Source organism: Podarcis cretensis (assembly GCF_951804945.1).
Source record: "Podarcis cretensis genome assembly, chromosome: 4".
NCBI classification, from domain to species: domain Eukaryota; kingdom Metazoa; phylum Chordata; class Lepidosauria; order Squamata; family Lacertidae; genus Podarcis; species Podarcis cretensis.
The window spans coordinates 62,365,258-62,385,888 of NC_137173.1; the positions used below are offsets into that span (position 1 = coordinate 62,365,258).

The window sequence follows — 20,631 nt, forward strand, 5'->3', positions numbered from 1 at the left end:
ACTTTTGGGTCTGATCTGGAAAGAAATTAAGTTACCATATTCCCTCTAGAGGGAGGTTGTGACATTGCAACAGTAGCAGCAAGTGGAAAAATACTATGAATTTGAGCAGGATTTGTTATCTCTTGGGAAAGCTGCAAAAACGAAGCATTATTTTGTCTACAGAGGTTTCTATACTAAAGGAGACAATGGATTTATCTATTGAAGAAAGGAAGGGACTTGACGCAAGTTATGTTCCTGAATAACAAAAGCCTCTGTGGAGAACAAGTTTCTGAATTAGAAGGTTTCTGCAGCAGAACAGGAAAAAGCAACCTGAGGAATAAGAGCTGGACCAAATTTGAAGCCGGAGTATTTGGAACATCCAGACTTTAAAAGGACCAAGAAATAGAATTTAAGTTAGACTCTTAAACATAGAGGTCTGGATGGAAGAACAATGACTTTTTCTGAGAGTTTTTTCGAGATTGGACTTTCTGAAATTAAAAGCTATCAAAAGACGGCAAAGTGGAGTTGAGATATAGACGTGGATACACCAGGCTGGCAGTAGACAATGGATGAACTTTGGGGATTGGAACCGGGGAATGGGGGGGGGAGATTTGGAATCCAAAGGCTGTAAAATTATATATTATTTCTTTCTTTTCTTTTTTCATGTTTGTTGTTTGAAAATAGGGGAATTCGTGGAAGGGAAATGGGGTTGATCTTAGGGAATTATATAAAATATAAGGAGAAATGGTTCATTAAGATAAATAAGATAAATTAACTTGGAATAAATGGGTTATTTAAAATTACAAATAAGGTTTTAAAATTTGGGGTAAGAATCTGTGGAATCAATTTAAGGGAAATGGAATACAAGAGGGGGAGGGGGGGGAGTCCGGGAAAGATGCCACTGAAACCAAGTGTAAATCATATTTGTTTTTTCTTTTTTTCTTGCTATCTTTCCTTTTTATTCTGGAAAATTTTTAATAAATATTATTAAAAAAAGAAAAAAAAGAGAGAAGGACCTGTTCTTGATATTCAGCTAAAGACTTGCTGGTAGGCCAGAGAAGAAGAAGAAGAAGAAAAAGAGTTTGGATTTGATATCCCGCCTTTCACTCCCTTTTAAGGAGTCTCAAAGCGGCTAACATTCTCCTTTCCCTTCCTCCCCCACAACAAACACTCTGTGAGGTGAGTGGGGCTGAGAGACTTCAAAGAAGTCTGACTGGCCCAAGGTCACCCAGCAGCTGCATGTGGAGGAGTGGAGACTCGAACCCGGTTCCCCAGATTACGAGACTACCGCTCTTAACCACTACACCAACTGGCTCTCCAAGGCATCCAATACAGGGCTTAGCAACAAGTACAGATTCTTTTCTATTTATTAAATGAAGAAATATTTTGACAGAACTTTGGCTTTGAGACATCCTGTATTGCTCTTGAATATGATTTTGGTATTGCATACATTATGTAAAAACTGTATTTAAAGAAATGGACACGGTGGAATATAAATGTCTTATTTTTATATTTGGCCTTTGGAAAGTTCTATATAATTGCATTCACAGTTCTGTGAGCTGGGAATCTCAGTTAAAGCATACCTCTGCCTGCACTCACTGCCAAACAATGACTTTTCTTCTTCATTTCTACTGTTCTTCTCCTCCCTGTACTATACCAATATCTTCTAGCCACAATTGTTTACCACTGACCCTGTCACTACTTGACAGCACCACCTCTGCTACCAAAGTAAGAAAATGACCACCAGGCAGGCATTTCCCTGCATGTATGACCAAATCAGAAAGTTTGGGCCTTTGAACAGATTTCTGAAGGGCTGCTCTAGCCAACGTTTTCTGTGCCCAGCCTGTTCATATACAGGAATGGCAGCCTACCAGTCAGCCATGTTTTTCCCTCTGCAGTCTTAAGAGATGGTAGGACAGTTGTGGTGGGAGGAAGATGTGAGGGACTTTTGGGGCTACAAACATTTTATAATTAAAGAAAATTTTAGTATATATGATCAGAACGATGTACACATTTCCCTAATTCCTTAAACTATTTAACAGTCAGCAAAGTTATGAAACGAGAGAGATAAACTAAAATATGTCACAATGAAATTAAAGTAATGGAACACTTTTTGAAAGAAAAAAGGGAGCGAGAGAGGGAGAATGAAACCATGATTAATTAAGAGATAAATGGGGCCTGAAAGTAAAAAGAGAATGAGGAAAAAGAAGAGAAGAGGTATGTCATTAGTTTAATTATAAAAATTCATTATATGAAGTCATGTAAGACAGAAAATAATGGGACTCTAATAGGCTGACTGATAAAACACTCATTGCATCACTTTGGTCTCCATCTCTGTGAAAAGAAATGGAAGTGATGACTGAGGACTGCACCGCTTCAAAGTTACTGAAAAGATTAATTGTTTTCTGAGAGAGAACAAGAGAGAGACCTACATTCTGTCTGTGTGTGTTTTTTTAATTCTAACTGATACTGGTGTTTAGTAATGTCAGGATTTTAATAGATATAAGTATTGAAGTTAATGGTGAGAAGCAACACTTTTTAAATAGTCCTGTAATGCGTTTGTCAGGCGGCCTATTAAATAGTATTCTTCAGACAGGATTACAAGGTCATTAAAATTCAAGCAGCACTGGGAAAAGTACACATTTCCTGAGTGAAACTTTATAGGCCATTACTTCATTGTGTTTTACCAATAAAACAAATAGCATGTGTTGATCCTGTTACATTAGCTCGCTTCTTTTAAACAAAGATGTTGGTTTAAAAATAAAACATGTAGAAAGCCGTATGAGTGAATGACAAGTACTGTCTCATTCTGTTAGGAGGACTGTGGACCCTTTACATTTCTTTCAGTATCCATTTTTGGATCCTGGCAGTGATGAAAATTCCAAGGACTGGCATGGCCATAAGTCAGACTCCATTCATTCATTCATTCATTCATTCATTCATTCATTCTGCCCTTTACCTTAAGGTGGCATGCACATTTCAACATCAGGCAGCCTAATAAAATATAAACAATTGACACAAAATTAAATAACTAAGCATCTAAAACCAGTATGAACAATCACTGCCACAATGATATTTTTTAAAAAATCTGTGATTCATTATGAGCATAATGAATGTAAGAACCATGAACCTTGGTAAGTTGGATGTGGTCAAAAATGAGATGGCAAGAATAAATATTGACATCCTGGGCATCAGTGAACTAAAATGGATGGGAATGGGCAAATTCAGTTCAGATGACCATCATATCTACTACTGTGGGCAAGAATCCCGTAAAAGAAATGGAGTGGCCCTCATAGTCAACAAAAGAGTGGCAAAAGCTGTACTGGGATGCAGTCTCAAAAATTATAGAATGATCTCGATACAAATCCAATGCAGACCTTTTAACATCACAGTAATCCAAGTTTATGTACCAACCACTGGTGCTGAAGAAACTGAAATTGACCAATTCTATGAAGACTTACAACACCTTATAGAAATGACACCAAAGAAGGATGTTCTTCTCATTATAGGGGATTGGAATGCTAAAGTAGGGAATCAAGAGATAAAAGGAACAACTGGCAAGTTTGGCCTTGGAGTTCAAAATGAAGCAGGGCAAAGGCTAATAGAGTTCTGCCAGAAGAACAAGCTGGTCATCACAAACACTCTTTTCCAACAACACAAGAGACGACTCTACACATGAACATCACCAGATGGGCAGCATCGAAATCAGATTGATTATAGTCTCTGCAGCCAAGATGGAGAAGCTCTATACAGTCAGCAAAAACAAGACCTGGAGCTGACTGTGGCTTAGATCATCAGCTTCTTATAGCAAAATTCAAGCTTAAACTGAAGAAAGTAGGAAAAACCACTGGGCCTGTAAGAGAAAATCCAAATCAAATCCCTTATGAATACACAGTGGAAATGAGGAACAGGTTTAAGGATTTAGATTTGGTGGACAGAGTGCCTGAAGAACTATGGATGGAGGCTCGTAACATTATACAGGAGGCAGCAACGAAAACCATCCCAATGAAAAGGAAATGCAAGAAAGCAAAGTGGCTGTCCAACGAGGCCTTGCAAATAGTGGGGGAGAGAAGGCAAGCAAAATGCGAGGGAGATAGTGAAAGATACAGTAAATTAAATGCAGATTTCCAAAAAATAGCAAGGAGAGACAAAAAGGCCTTCTTAAACAAGCAATGCAAAGAAATAGAGGAACACAATAGAATGGGAAAAACCAGAGATCTGTTCAAGAAAATTGGAGATATGAAAGGAACATTTCGTACAAAGATTACCATAATAAAGGACAAAAGTGGTAAGGTCCTAACAGAAGCAGAAGACATCAAGAAGAGGTGGCAAGAATACACAGAGGAATTATACCAGAAAGATATGGATGTCTCGAACACCCCAGGTAGTGTGGTTGCTGACCTTGAGCCAGACATCCTGGAGAGTGAAGTCAAATGGGCCTTAGAAAGCACTGCAAATAACAAGGCCAGTGGAAGTGATGATATTCCAGCTAAACCATTAAAAAATTTAAAAGATGATGCTGTTAAGGTGCTACACTCAATATGCCAGCAAATTTGGAAAACTCAGCAGTGGCCAGAGGATTGGAGAAGATGAGTCTACATCCCAATCCCAAAGAAGGGCAGTGCCAAAGAATGCTCCAACTACCGCACAATTGCACTCATTTCACATGCTAGCAAGGTTTCACAGAAGCAGCCTGCAAGAGCACTCAAGATTGCAGTGCTTCTTTCATACTATTTGGACAGTCACTGCTGCTCATGTATACAAAAAAACATTGTGTGAACCACCCATCAATTATGCATCTTTTCTATTATACAGATATTCCTCAACTCTTGCTTGTTTGTAAGGGGAGCTTCATGGGCTGTAATGAAAATGCATTTTAAGTTGGAGGAGGTTGCTGACCCACATTGCTCTAATGTTTATCTGTACCTGTGGAACTTTTTTTTTCAGAAATACACTACAAAAATATTGCAGTAATTATATTCAGGCTGTTCATTTATCTACCTGATGTTCAGTCTGCTTTGTGTCACAGATAAATATTCAAAGAATTGCTTCATTCTCATTAATTAATTCAATGCTGTTAGTCAAGTCAAAAGCAGTTCTTTAGTGCAAAGATGAGTAAGAGAAAAGAAAACTGATTTTCACAAAGGGGAGCAAACACATATTATTCAAAGAATTTTGGTACAATAATTATAGTATTACTTTTTCTATTATGGCTTTTACTTTGCACAACTACAGTATTTACTCAAGACTTTTAACACATTGCAACTGAGGACAAATGTTTCCTAATGTTCTCCAACAGACCAGGACAGTGAGGTTTCATAGCAATATTATTTAAACCTACATAACAATAAACTGCTGGTTATGGCTGTCAAGTGATATATATTCATAACATAATTTTATTTAAGTTTAAATGTCCCCCTTCCACGATTTTGTGTGAATGTGGCATAAACCTTGTCAAAGCATTCAAATTCAAAATAGTTTTGGGGCCGTTTTTCTTAAAAGCTTTTTTATGCTCTTGGGAGAAAGTATCAAAGAACTGATATTCCAATAATTATTTTTTTTATCAGTACTATATTATCCCTGTATATGCATGTTCAGTACTATTCCAGTAGGTGGCACTCATTACATAACCTAATGGATAAAACAATAAATGAAAATTTGAAATATATTTATTAATTTTTGTACTCAGCATTTGTCCTATTTCCTTATATGCCCTATATGGATCACTAGCACATGTATAAATATAGAATGCTAAATATTTAAATCACCCATTTATTTTTAGGAGAGAAAAAACCATATAGCAGACAATATATATATATACTGTTATGTATATATTTACACCACAGACTTAATACCAAACTACATCTTATATAGTTATATACTGCCACACTTGCATGAGAAAACAGGCTGAGCAGGAGGAATTGTGACTGGAGAAACAACTGGCAGGGAATGAGTAAAGCTGCATCTTCCTTCCTTCCTTCCTTCCTCACCCCATCCTCAGCTCAAGATTGCTGTGGGTGCTTTTCCCCAGGGGAAAAAATGGGTAAAAAACAATTTCAGAACTACGTGTAATGTGTAGCTTGGTTCTCAAACTGGTTGAAAGGTCATTTGTGTTCCTCAGGAAACCAGAGAGCTGTAGTTCTGTGACAAGAATGTGGGTGTCATCTTGTAACATAAAATTGTTGGCACCACCAGTCTGCATTTTCCAGAATTATTCTGGGGAAACCATGAATGACAATTAAAATACAGCCTGGCATACTCGTACCTTGCATTTTCTTGAACAGTTCTGTTACACTTTTGTTACTAGATTTATAATCTTCCATCTCATGACAAAACAATTCTAGATATCCTAAAACCAGATTTTACCTAAAGGGTTTTAAAGCTACAATTGAATGAATGGATCTCCCCCAATCCTGTTTGTTGTTGTTTAGTTGTTTAGTCGTGTCCGACTCTTCGTGACCCCATGGACCAGAGCACGCCAGGCACTCCCGCAATCCTAAGGCCTTCTAATTCATAGATATAAATATAGATATAGAAATACTGTAGATATAGATATAGGACCTATTCACATTATCCTGACACAACCCCCACACTAATACAAGACAATAGAATGAATGAACAACACCCCAATCTCTCTCCCTCCCCGTCTCTCCCCCCTCTCTTTCCCCTCAGTTGTACTTCTCTCTGCTTATTTGTCTGTTTCATAGCACAAAAAAATCTTAATTAAAACTATTTTTTTAAAAAAAAAAACACTTCATGGAACAGCATTTTTTGTTGAAGTGAATTAGGGATATTATTTACCCAGAAACTTCATGTATCTAACTATCAAATATGTTTTAAGTATTACCTGAACTTGGAAAGGTTCTAAATGTTCCTCAACAATGTGTAATATGTTTTATATGCATTTCTGCTCTTCTTCCAGCAATTTGCAAAGGAGCTACGGCAGTGGCATATAAACGTGGATGTGGCAAATGATTTGGCACTTAAGCTTCTCCGGGATTATTCAACTGATGACACCAGAAAAGTAGAACTGATGACTAATAACATTAATGATGCTTGGGCCACCATTAATAAGAGGTAGGACACAACTTCTAGTACCATTCTTGTAAAACAAAACTAAGTAGTTGGATATTTTTCTTAAGAAATTATTAATATCAAAGTATTAAGAAATACTTAACAGGTAAGAAGGAAGCAGTTCTCAATTTACTGCTGTTATTTTCAACTGTTTCCAGTTATGTGACTTGGGAGGGTCTCTTTCAGGGGGTAAATTGTCAAGAATGTGTTTTTATCAGCTATTTTGCTTATTGTTGTTTAAGTATATGATTAATCATTTTCTGTGAGTTTTTGAGTTCCTGTGTGTGTTTGAGTTGCTGCCTAATCTTTTATATTGTTGTATCTATCTGTAACTCAGACCTGTCTGCCAGATTTCCTGCTTTCTATCATTATGCTTGCTAGGAAGCACCATCTAGAACAATTATATTATTTGTGCTACACTGTTCAGTTATTATCAGTGCTATATACTAAGTATGGAAATGACACTCTTGTTCTGTTGAAGTGTGGTTCATGTAAGGTTAGAAGATGAAGCTCTATCAGGTCCCCATATGAAAAATCTATAAGTAATAATTCTTCCTAGATTAGGTTCTTGATTAAAGCTTTCTTTGTTCTTTTTTGTGGTCTCTCATCATTTATTTCGATACCTGTTCAATTCTGAAAGCTATTTTAGAGCCTTCCTCTAAACTATGAATCACCCATTATAAAATCTATATGAAAATTCATAGAATGAAATTAGTTTTATTAATGCAATAAAATTCAGATTCATTGTTTCATATTGTTGTACACTCAATGAGATGCATAAAAATTAAGTTTGGTTCACTTAGATTGGTTTAGTATCTAACATTAGACTTTATATCTAACATTAGGCTTTATCGCTTATAATCAAATCGAAAAATTAATGTGGTTTTAAATTGTGTTTAATTACAGTTTATGAATAAGGTCAGAAGAGTGCACAGTGTAAAATGTAAAATATAATCAGAGAGTTTCTTGGCATAGGGAGGATTATTTAAATCAGCTGTTATTACCAAAAGTGTTCCTTTCTTTTCTGTACTAAAATTACGGATAATCATTAGGCTAAACCTTGTGTCTTATATGTCTGGGTTAAACTGTTGTACACTTTGAGGAACATGAGCACAAAAGTAAAAATAAATGAAGGATAGAATTTGCCATCTTCCTTAGAAGTAAAAAGCATATGTCTTTTCCTGGCTTTATTTCCAGTTATTATCTTCCTGGACCCAAGTATGTCCCTTCCCTAGGCCATTTCTGTTTTGAAAAGTTGGAGGATTGACTGGCATCCTTCAGCTTCTCTATTTCCCTTTAAGTTCTGTATGTTTCTGACTGTTTGATCTGTATTTATAGCCAGACATGGCAGTAAGGCAGGTATGCATATTAATTATAAATAAATGGCACATGATCTTTAGATAGTGTTCCTTCTTCAAAGTACCAGTGTAAGTTCACTTAGGAATTCTGGAAACCAGTACCGGTAGCTAAAGAACTCTGGAAATTGTAATCCTTGAGAAAGCAAATCACATTAGGTGACACACTTCTCTCCATTTGCTGTCTCTCCCCCTGCCCCGACCCCTGCCCAACACTGCTTCTGATTGGCAAATATCTGAAGATTTTACAAGATAGGTATGCTAATGGGCAGGATTCAACTAAGTTGTTACCTGTGCAGAATGAGGTTCACTTATGCAATGCGACTTCTCCTTTTTTCTCTTTCCCCTATGCCCTGTTAATTTGCTTGGTGGGGAGGACCCAGAACAGGTTTGAGATGAGTGGAGGCATGCATGGGGAGGAGCCTTATGGTAGTCCTGTACGGTAGTATTTTTAACCCCCACATGTTGCTTCTTTCTTCTGAGCTACAAACACAACTAGAGGGGATGAGTGCTTGGTATGTAATGTACCAAAGACCAGTCTCCTCTCCAAATATTGAAACATTCCAACATTTGTAACATTGCTTATTATAAGTATAGCTTACGATGCTCAGATAGGTTATTAGATCACTTTGAACAAGAAGAGGATTATTCTACCCTATACTACTTTCCAATGAATTTGCTAAACCAAATACAAGATTTAATTTTTCAGATGGTTACCTTATATGTACTGTATAGTGTCTTCCAGCTTTTGAAATAGCTTTAGTTCATCAGTTGGTTCAGGTTATGTGAAAAATATGTTGGTTCATAATTGAAATTATTGTCCACATGTCCAGCATTAGTGAGCATGTCATTTCCTAAAACTGAGTAAAGGTAAAGGTAAAGGTACCCCTGCCCGTACGGGCCAGTCTTGACAGACTCTGGGGTTGTGAGCCCATCTCACTTAAGAGGCCAGGGGCCAGCGCTGTCCGGAGACACTTCCGGGTCACGTGGCCAGCGTGACATCGCTGCTCTGGCGAGCCAGAGCCGCACACGGAAACGCCGTTTACCTTCCCGCTGGTAAGCGGTCCCTATTTATCTACTTGCACCCAGGGGTGCTTTCGAACTGCTAGGTTGGCAGGCGCTGGGACCGAGCAGCGGGAGCGCACCCCGCTGCAGGGATTCGAACCGCCGACCTTTCGATCGGCATGCCCTAGGCGCTGAGGCTTTAACCCACAGCGCCAGACTAGTTACTTATTACTGATCAATCTGCATTTAGATGCATCAGCTGCTCCTGCTGCTGCAAAGATGTTAGGAAATGTGCATAGGAGAAATAAGCAAGTGGGGAAAGGGAGACTTAATCCTTCCTTTGGATACCACTTTCCCCCTGCTGTTTTTCTGCCCTTGCTGGGGCCCCAGACTTGTGTTTTTCACCAGAAACGGGGCCAGAAGCCTCCATTTGGGCCATAAGAGCTATTGGCTAGTTGTAGAGGAATAACAATGAGTAAGGGAAAGGTTACACACCCACCCTCTGCTTTCCCCCTGTAATGCAGCCCCTCCTAATGCAGCTTTGCAGCTGAGAGTTTAGAAATGTGAGCTGGACATGAATGTGTCATTCCATCTTCAACTTCAGTTGTTATATTTACTAGTTAGTGGTAGCAGTGAACAATTCCATGGACAATTCTTTCAGCTATTTCATGAGGTCATTCTAAGCTTCATCAGCTGCTATAGTGATTTCATAGGAATGTTGTCTTTCAGCTTGAATTGTACTCGGCAGCCATTTCTTATTGCTTCTATATACTACAACAAGGGCAAGCTGTCCCTTTTTGAAGTGATCTGAATATAGTTTTTAAACAAACAAATAAATCCTCAACCACTCTTTATCATTCCAGAAATTTAAATTTCTTCACTTGATCAGGCTGTCTAATTGTACGTCAGGTTTTAACAAATCCTGTTGAGATCTCAAATTGTGCTCTGTAAACAAAATTCCCATTTGTGGTTGATATACGTATGCCAACTGAAGCCTGCTGATTTAACTGATTGAAATCCTGGCTGCCCTTTCGCAGCTTTCAATGTATATCTCATGGTGTGAATAAAGCATTTACGCCAGAAAATTTGTGGTTGGATAGACGTGGTACAGAAGTCACAAGCTTGATATTGGTTTTGTTGGAAATGTAGTAATCTGTAGATACAAACTGTGTAGAGTTGTTACTTGTAAAGCACATCTGGTTACTCAGAAAGACCTTGGAGAACTTGCATGGTGATTCCAGAAGTTGAGAATCGCCTGCAGAGCATCACTAATAATTTGGAAATGAGAATTCAACCTGAGTTTCATGGAAACAGATTTGGCTTGGATGTAGAGGGAATCTCCCCACTTACATCCAGCCCCAACCAATATCAGGGCAGCCATCTTCAAAAGCAGACCTATATAGAACTTGCTGCAATGCTCTAGTCTGGATGTCCCTTACACATTCCAGTGAAACAAGTTCTGTTTTCTCCAGATAGGAGTGTAACTGGTGAACCAGCTGAAGTTGGAAAAAAAGCACGCCTGAGCACTGCTGCAACTGGGGCTACTCAGTTAGCTTTGAGAGCACGAGCTTTTCCAAGTCGCAAATGTAGTCCTTCAGGGGAACACAACTCCGTTCAGGACCATTTGTAGTCTCCATCTTTCCCCGCCAACTGCACCTCTGTCTTGTTTGGATTAAGTCTAGCTTATTCTCCCTCATCTAGCCACAAGCTGTCTCAAGTCTCAAGTCACCAATTAAGATCTCACATTGGTCCCAAAGTCCGGAGGAGCTTTGTTGGACTGGTTATAGATAGGGAAAAGACCTGGAGGCAGCAAAAAATGGGGTTGGTTATAGATGCTATATACAGTGAGAAATAGGAACATAGGGTGGAGGAGAAGGAAGCATGAATTGCATATGAGGGGAATTCTGCCACTTGTGACTTTTGCTATCACTTCAACATTGTGTTTTCTCAAATCTAGGGGAGTAATGGGACCATGAAGCAGTAAAATATGTGGGGAATGCAAGCTGCATTCCCACCCCCATATTTATTAGAAATCATTAGCAAATTCCTCAGTGTCTTACTTCCAGTATGTTTTCTATTCATTTATACCAAGCTTGCAGCCATGATGTGTCAGTAAGGTGTGCCGCGCTTGACAAACCATCAGTTGAACAAACAAGGAGCCACCCAAAAACAAAAAATATTATACTTTGCCTGCAGCTGATAGTTCAGCCAAAAGTGTTTCGGTCAGACTGAGAACATCTGCCAGCTTGTATTTTGTTTAGCTTAGCTAGATCTGCAATTGATTGTTATGTATTTACCCCTTGCCCCACCATTTTGTTTTATAACACTGAACCATAATGAAAACGACATTCTAACTCCTGTAATTGCCAAGTTTGTTAGTGTTTGATGGGTGCTTCCCTTTTTGCTCATTTTTGTAGTAGCTAGAAAGATGCACTAGAGGCACATACTCTAATTGCTTGGGCCAAAGCCAGGATTACTTGTAAACATGTGTCTTCATCTTCTTTTTTGAAGCAGTTACTATCACCAAAATAACTGTATTTTGTGTTAAACACAGGTAGCAGGGGACTATGTGGTCTGTGCTGCTTGAATTAGTAACAGCTTATCAACCAGCTGGACTAAGAGGAGGGAAAAGACTAGAAGGAAGGGAACAACAGGCAGAATATCCTGGATGTAAAATTATTACTGCAGGATTGTGTAGTTTTCTACTCCCTTGGCCTCTTTCTAGTTTAAGCACTAATTATTTCTACTGCTACATTCTTGTTTAAGAATTAGTATGATACAGAAAGCAAAAACGTGTGTATCTTAAGCCAGGCTTTTCAATATTTACTTAAAGGCCCCTACAACATTTTATTGTATCTTACAGCTGTTAGCTTTTATAACAAGTAATACATGTGGAGGCTTGTGAAAAGTCATCAGAATATTCGTTATAAATGCAGGCTGCTTGCTTCTTTGCACCCATTCCCATAGATTGTACATGGGCCATTGTGTTCCTAGGTACTTTCTGCTGATAGTTAACAACAGAATCCTAATAAAATTGTGAGCATTTCATTGCAACTCAGCAGCTCAGCCAGTGACTAGGTCTACGACATTTCAATATGCTGAAGACAGGGTAAGGTCTAAAAATTCTGTCATTTTAATCTAATTCATATATCTACCACTATGGCAAGTGCCCCAGTATGGAATTCACACGGAAAATATACACTCATAATAGAATGTATAGGTGCTAATGTAGACTGCCTTGCTTCGAGAAAATGTGCTGTTGTAATTAGCAAATCTTGCTCATCAAGTTACGTTTGCTTACAATGAATTGCATTTGCCATTCTACTGCCCATTCCCGATATCTCATAATAATGTACACAAGAAAAATAAGTAAGAATCATGAAACTGAATTTTATTCTTCATATTACATGTGAGTAAGCCCCACTTGAGTAAACATATAAAGGATTGAGCTATAATGTATGCCCAAAGGAATTGTGAGCAGCCTAGTGCCTCACCAAAGACTCCTTGAGTTCAGCTTAGCAGTGATGAGATAACAGGAAAGGTCCTCTTGTGGATCAGTAACTGGTTAAGGAACAGGAAACAAAGGATATGAATAAATAAACCATATCTCCAATCTGCAATAGCAGATGGTGAATAGCACGGACAATATTGTTAGAATGTAGTTCACATATGATATTCCAATCTATTTGGGCTAAGGACTAAGCTATGTCCCTCCTTGTCATATTGAGATTTCGGACCATCAAATCCATGGTCTCTAATTTCATTAATTTGGTCAGCTAACGTTGCTGCCTCCTGTATAGTTTTGGGATGTCACTCTGTCACCAGATATTTCAGTTCCCTATTTATGGTCGCATAAAATTTCTCTAGCGCCACAATTTCCTTGATTTTCTGGACTGAATCTGCACTCTCTTGCTCCAACCACTTTGTGAGGAAATTTGAAATTTTGCCTCCAAGTTGAGCATACGTTTCTTCTTTTAGCTTTGTCACCCTTCTGAACTTTCCCTTAGCTGCTCTGAGGTGATTCCAAATCGTGTATAGATTAATTGTTTAAACACGTCAAAGTTTCTAGACTGGTCTTCTGGCATATGTGCATATATTTCTGCTAAGGTTCCACTAATTCTAGCCCTTAATATTACCATTTTTTCCTCATCCTTTACTTGGAAATCATTGCATGCTCTTTCAAACGAGATGAGGAAAGCCTCTGGATTATCTTTCTCTTTGAATTCAGGGAAATGCTTGAGATCTACCCTAAACTGGCTTTGGTCATTTCCACTATTATTATTATTTTGGTTTTCCCAGCTGCCAGTTCCAGTCTCTGCATTTCTAACTGGAAATGCATCTCTTTTCCCCTCAGATGGTACTGCTCCCTTTCTTGTTCAGGTTAATGGTCTCTCTTTCTAATTTAAATTTGTATTCCTCTTTCAATTTCCATTTTTCAAATTCTAAAGAGAGTTTAGGCTCTACTGCCGCAGAGGGAATTTCTAATATTTCTTCTAAAATCTGTCCCTCTTCCTGAGGATTCCCATCCGCCCCCCCCCCGCCCCCCATTCAGAGCTTTCATATGGTGTTTCCCTAACAGGATTTCTAAGCTTTTTTGGGTGGCATTTTGAGTGAGTGTGATTTGACAGCAAAACAGGGTCAGATAGGAGAATTATTATTTTTTAAACCCACTGCTATTCCCTCTGGTTAGGTTTCCTTTTAGACTCTGACCCAGAAGTCCTGCACTGGGTCTTCACACTGACCCTGCAAGCTCACTTCACCCAACCACAAGTCTAAACCTCTGCCAGAATAGCTTCAAGTTCTCTTTTCGATTTATTACTTTGGCCTCACTTCACACACTGGGTTTTCCACAACTACACCAGTATGTCTTCTCACCCAGGATAAGGTGGTCATCGCTAGATCTACCTTTCCCCTCATGGGTGTATTTATCCCACCTCTGCCACCAATTTTGTGGCGTTCGTACTGAGCCCCCAGTCGTTTCACAGACTATTGACCTGTACACCACTGCTTTATTTTTCCGCTGCCACCAACCAGGTTTCTTCTGGTGAAATACTGAGTCTCAGTCAGGTTGTAAAGTCAACAACGAAGATTAAAGTTTATTGAAGAACAAAGTTTAAAATATATTCAGAACGGTTCCTCAAACGGTTTCCTTAACCAGATGTGGCTCTATCTCACAGTCACACTCTTCTCTCTCAGTTCTATCCCTGTCTCTCACTCCAGCTGTCACAACTGCTATGTTTGTCTTTTACTGGCTCTGTCTAACTCTGACTCCTCTATCTCCCAATGGTAAAACCCCTGGGCTGAGCCTCAAAACCAGGTAGGCTCCGCCTCTGAGCTTTCTCATTGGTCAATCTACATTAACCACTTCCATCCCCCTGTACAAACAAAATCTCAAGGAATGGGCAAACGCCACATTGACCAACAGGAAGGAAATGATTTGAGTGAGGGCACTACATAAGAAGAGTGCTGCTGGATTAGACCAAAGGCCCATCTAGTCCACCATCCTGTTTGCACAGTGTTCAGCCAGATGCCTATAGGAAGATGGCAAGCAGCACAGCAGTATAGCTGCACTTTTCCCACTTGTGATTTCCAGCAACTCGCATTCAGAGGCATACTGCTTCTGGGAATTGTCAATTTTCACTGCCTGTGATAGCTGAAATATCATTTGTCCTCATTTTGAAGCGACCTCGCTAATGTCATTTTTGTCTGAAAGATTACCTTGAGCTGCAAACATATACACCCTTTGCTGGGAGTATGTCTCATTGAGCTAAGTGGGGCATACTTCTGAGTAGACTCGTATGAGTTTGCTCTGTAGGTGTTCCTAATTGTATAAAGATTATAACTAGTTGTTTTCTTTTTGAAGGCTCTATTATCAGGTGACATTTGGGATAATATGAGGTGATTATCTGTCTTTTTATCACAAAAACGTCTCATATAAGACTGTCTCAAACTGAAGGCAAAGGGTGCAGTGGTCTATGCACACTTGCAAGTCTCAATAAAGAGTCCTATTCTTCCTTTTTAGAAATAAGAATGAAGCCCCCTACCTCCCAAAATGAGATTCAGTACAGTACAACATTTTTTGACTTCCATCTTCCTTAAATTAAACCACCTTCCTTTCTCATCACTCAAGCACCCGAAGAAGCAAAGGATTTCACAGGATCCAGATCTCAGCTCAGTACTGTATTCAGATATGAATGTTCCCTGGATCTGACACAACTAAATGCTTATTGTCGTCTTGGCTTCCTGATAAATTTGTTGGTTTGAGGTATATCTGTTTGCTTTCCATTTTCCGACTTACCTTTTATTTTTATTTTACTGTGTACTTAGCTGAAACACAATGCTGGATTGCTGTTTGTCTTTGCCAAGGTTTAAACTGATCTGTTAGATTTTCACGGGAGAAACAACACAGTGAATAACTCAGATTTCCCTTAGCAATACTACCATATTGCATGTAAAATTTTATAGCATATGGACTGATTAGCATTCAGAAACTGGTGGTGGACATCTAGAATATAAAATACTTGCTGCAGTGGAAAACATTCAAACATAATAATAATAGCAGCCTGTGGAATGAAGGATACAGAGAAGGAAAGTTCTATACAGTATTATAAAGCATTCAAGTGACACTGCTCAACTTTAGAGCAAGCAACTTGTAAAAGATTTTTAAATGCCACTCTGTGGCAACCACATAAAGAGTTCCAAGAACAATTATTTGGGTTGATCTTAATCTTATAAAAGGATAGAAGGTCAGAAGTTTAGCTGAAGTCAATTTGTTGTTGTTGTTTTCTACCCTTTAAAAACAAGGCTCCAGAGTTGCAGATTTCAATGGATGCTACAACAAAGTCATTCTTTCAGTTGCACACATAACTTGTGTAAAGGTAGGGAAGATCATTTAGCCAGGCAAGCAGAAATGCACTGGCAGAAGTCTCTTAGGACTACATTGAATTGCACCCTAAATGGTTTTTGGTCTTCCTGCCATTCTTTGCATGCAGTAGAACTGCTTTATCTTTGCTTACTCTTTTTAAAATGTAAATCTCTGGCTGTTTACCATGGTACTCTGTGCAACACTGAATTCCAGCTCACTTTTAGCACTCCATGCCTCCCTCCTACATTCTCTTGCTTGACAGTGATCATACTTTTACAGTGGTACCTCGGGTTACAGACTCTTCAGGTTACTGTTGGAGGCAAAGAACAAGATGGTGCCACTTCCCATGCCACATAGTGAAGCATATCAAACTGGCAACCAAATCTTATTTAAACACTGGCAACATAAAGTATCCTTCATTGTACCTGAGGGTAGCAAGCTAGCTTAGGTTTGGCAGGGTTGCTCAAATCGCATGGTGGACATATATTTATTATCTAGCAGCTCACTGCGGTTTGCTCTCCACTTGGCACCTGCCTTCTCAAACAGATGCTGCAATGAAGCAGTTCTCTCACCAGCACTCATCATGTGAGCAGAGCAACAGAATAACTACTAGGCTGAAATCCCTGAATTGGCTACCTGTTTGCTCAGTCAGGGGCCTTTTACAAGTATGTTGTCTGCAACACATTGGGAGAAACTCCATAGACAAGCTGGTCAGCCAACATGGAGTATTGTCCACATTGGCTCAGGGAAATAGGAATGGCTGATTGTGTGGAACACCTGAAGAAGAAGAAATCAATCAGTTTCCAACCTTCACTTCCACATTTTTACCTTCCTTGGTATGCACATTGCTGATAATTCATACACAGTCGAATTAAATAAATTTCAACTGTCATTTGCATTCAGATGTGCTGTTCTTAGTCCAAACGCCCTCTCAGAGCTATTAGTGTCCTCAGAATCTGTCACATTTGGCTACATTTCTAGATGAAATCCTATTAAATCCTGGGAGCCTGCAGGTCATAAAGCCAATCCCCTGCCAAAAGCAGGAGTTTATCCAAAGCTATTCTTGTAAAGGGTAATAAACCCTCATCTACACATACTTGGAAATATGATTGGAAGTTACTTAAATGATCCAAAAGTCTTTCCTTCTTAAAGGTCTGAATCCAAATGAAAGCAACAACATGCTTATGTACTCTATTCCTAAAGATCTGCAGTGATAAATGTTTTATCACACATTTAGGAAGTTAGTTACAGTACTGAAGCCTAACAAAGAGTTATTCTTAACTTGGAGCGTAAATCATTACAGTTGCAATCTGAAACATTATTTCTTGTCTCTCTTCCCTATGGTAGGCAGGAAGAACAACCAGCCTTTATCCACTATAATAATACTTTCCTGTGATAGACAAGAGGAATTTAAAGTCTCCCTACTTCCTCCTGGCGATTCTAAGCTAAACTAATTATATTCCATCATTCTCTCCTCATTTTACATTAAAATGAATAACTACCCGTTTACTTGATCAGGGATTTTTCTAATGAATGTTTTATTTGTCATATCATTGCTACTTACTACTACCAACTCCAGCATAGCATTTTCCCAAATGAAACTTGGTAAAGAAATTTATGATCTAGCATACCTACAAGTAACTGTGCCCTACCATTTTTCAGGACAGCTATTTTGCAATTTGTTCAGGAAAATTAGAGTATGCAATAATTCTTCATGGCTTATTAGTTTTTAACTTTCTCGTGGCAACAAGAAAAAACAACCCTGTCTACATCAAGATCTGGCAGTTTCCAGCAGTGACAGCTGTACTTAATGATTTTATTTTGTTCCTGAGTTTATGCCCAGTTTCCCAGTCCTTCCACATTTCACAACTATGTGCTAAACTACAGGGATTCTGTAGTTTTCTTGCATGTGCTGAAAACAATCTGAGGGTGAATACAAGAGACATATTTAGTGGTATTCTTCCACCAGAGAACCCCTTTAAAACTTTTGTCTAACATCCACAATTCTGAGAACCTTAAACCTTCATTTTCTAAAATAAAGTATTCTTTGATGTGGAGGAAGAAAATGGACAGTGTGTGGACAGTAACTATTAAAGATGAGAAACCAACAGGGGTTTAGTTTTCAGGGACCAGGATTGTCCCGCTTACCTGACTATCTCCTACATTGCCATGAACCTTGTAGAGGTTCCAGTTACAGATAGGTAGCCGTGTTGGTCTGCCATAGTCAAAACAAAATAAAAAAATTCCTTCCAGTAGCACCTGGAAGTAAGGTGCTACTGGAAGGAATTTTTTTTATTTTGTTTTGACTTGTAGAGGTTGTATTGGAGGGACTGTCAGATCTGTATATAGAATGGGAGGAGCTCAGAGAGTCAGAGATAGAGGACCCTGGGGAGGGGCAGAACGAGCATCCCACCCCTATGACACTTAGCACCTCTACTTCAGTTTTTCCAGCCTTAGAGACACCTCTGACACCACCTCTGGTCACAAAGGAGCCTTCCCCCTTCAGAGGAGAGGTCTAAGAGTAGGCCTGATGCCAAGAAGGCTCTGACTCCACCCGTCTCTCTAAGGATGTGTCACTGGCAGCAGTGGTACAAACAATCTTTGCATAGCCAGCCTACTCAGATGAATGCCCATTTGATTGCCCAGTCCCAGACACATGATGCTTGCTGCACAAGTGTCTGCCATACTTCAAAAGGAAGCTGCAGGGTGTGTGTGTATTATTGGATCAGTATCCCAGCTCGTGCTTAGCCTTGAATTCTCAACTTTTGTAGACCTGCTGAAACTTGTAACCTGCAGTCTGCCTTCAAAAGGAAGCCAACCCCTGGTAAACACTGCCCTGGAACTTTTCACCACTTCAGAGTGGGGTACATGTAAGAACACACATGTGCACACTGACTAGAGGTGTGTGGCCAGTGTGCCTGCCTTCTGGCTTTCTTCCAAACCATATTTACCTGCTGAGGGTAAACATGGGTGGAAATAGTTATTGTTTAAGTTCGCACGTTAAATTGCTTCATCTATCACATCACATTGTTCACCTCGGTGGAATTGTAAATGTAAACTTACGTCCTGGAAGACGAGAAAATCTGTAATTCTCGGTTAATTGGAAGAAGCAGCCCTGACTTCAGTACTGTCAGCATGATTTCAGTCTGGCGATATGATAATGATTATTATGTCAAATGCAATCAAGAATGCAAGCCTTGAACTGACAAGAGACTTAGTTACTTTTAAAAATGCATGATTTCATGTAATATGTGGTCTCTTATTCTGTAGTAGCCAAAGCTGGGTACAAAAGGAAACTAACTTATCCTGAGGAAGAAATTGTGGTGTTGTTACTTATTTTTATACAGCATTTTACTTCCTGTAAGTTAACAGCTTAATTTATTTATTTCTTTTTAATGCATTGGATAACCATTCACTTGGGTCTTTTTTTTAGTTACTGAACAGAAACAGAGATTGAACTAAACTTTATATGCTGCCTTTCCACAAAGGAAATAAGTGGCTTCCATTATACAGGATAAATAAAAAATAAGCACAATACGTACGCCTAAGCATTTCAGTAACTACATTTCAATAAACAATTGTTTCAATAAACAATTCATTGAACCATCTTTTTATTTAAAAAAACATACCAAAATATCTGCATACATATTGAAATCTTATATATTAAAATACAAAGAACAGTCATAACAATCATTACAGACATGGAACTTGTAAAAACCTAACAAACTGTTATGGCAATCATAGTCACAAAAAACCTAAGATGTTTGGTGGAACATGCTCCAACAAATACCAAGCTGTATAACACAGGCAACAGTGCACCATAAGGAGCGGACAAGAACATTACACTGAAGGTTGATTCACACAGTAAGTTCACAGTTTTCACACAGACTTTCACATGCACTTGCTTTGGGCTGTGTTTGTAGCCCAAACTAAGTTCATGGCCACCATGAGGGATTTAGGCAAGCATGCCTATGTTGTACATAGTCTGTCACTGCACTTGGAGAGGTGAGGCCTCTGACTTAGTTAAGTTGGCACCCCGCTCTCCTTTCCTGCATCTCTGAACTGCAGCTCAGGGCTGTGGGGCTTTGGTGAGGCCAACTTGCCCCATCCACCCAAGAATTCTGGGGCCCCAGGGTTGGTCATGTGGGAAAGCCTCCCTATTGGATGCCTTGGAGAGCCAGTGTGGTGTAGTGGTTAAGAGTGGTAGACTCCTAATCTGGGGAACCGGGTTCGCGTCTCCGCTCCTCCACATGCAGCTGCTGGGTGACCTTGGGCCAGTCACACTTCTCAGAAGTCTCTCAGCCCCACTCACCTCACAGAGTGTTTGTTGTGGGGGAGGAAGGGAAAGGAGAA

General features: G+C 39.2%; 1 protein-coding gene across 10 annotated transcripts in view; it reads left to right on the forward strand.

Annotated features, from left to right (window-relative positions):
• The window catches only part of DMD (dystrophin), a 1,027,161-nt gene that overhangs the window by 763,383 nt on the left and 243,147 nt on the right, over nt 1–20,631 (forward strand). For all 10 annotated transcript variants that reach the window (XM_079972189.1, XM_079972196.1, XM_079972191.1 and 7 more), the window contains one exon: nt 6,902–7,056. In XM_079972189.1, the coding sequence (XP_079828315.1) occupies nt 6,902–7,056 (155 nt within the window). The remainder of the gene's footprint in view (nt 1–6,901; nt 7,057–20,631) is intronic.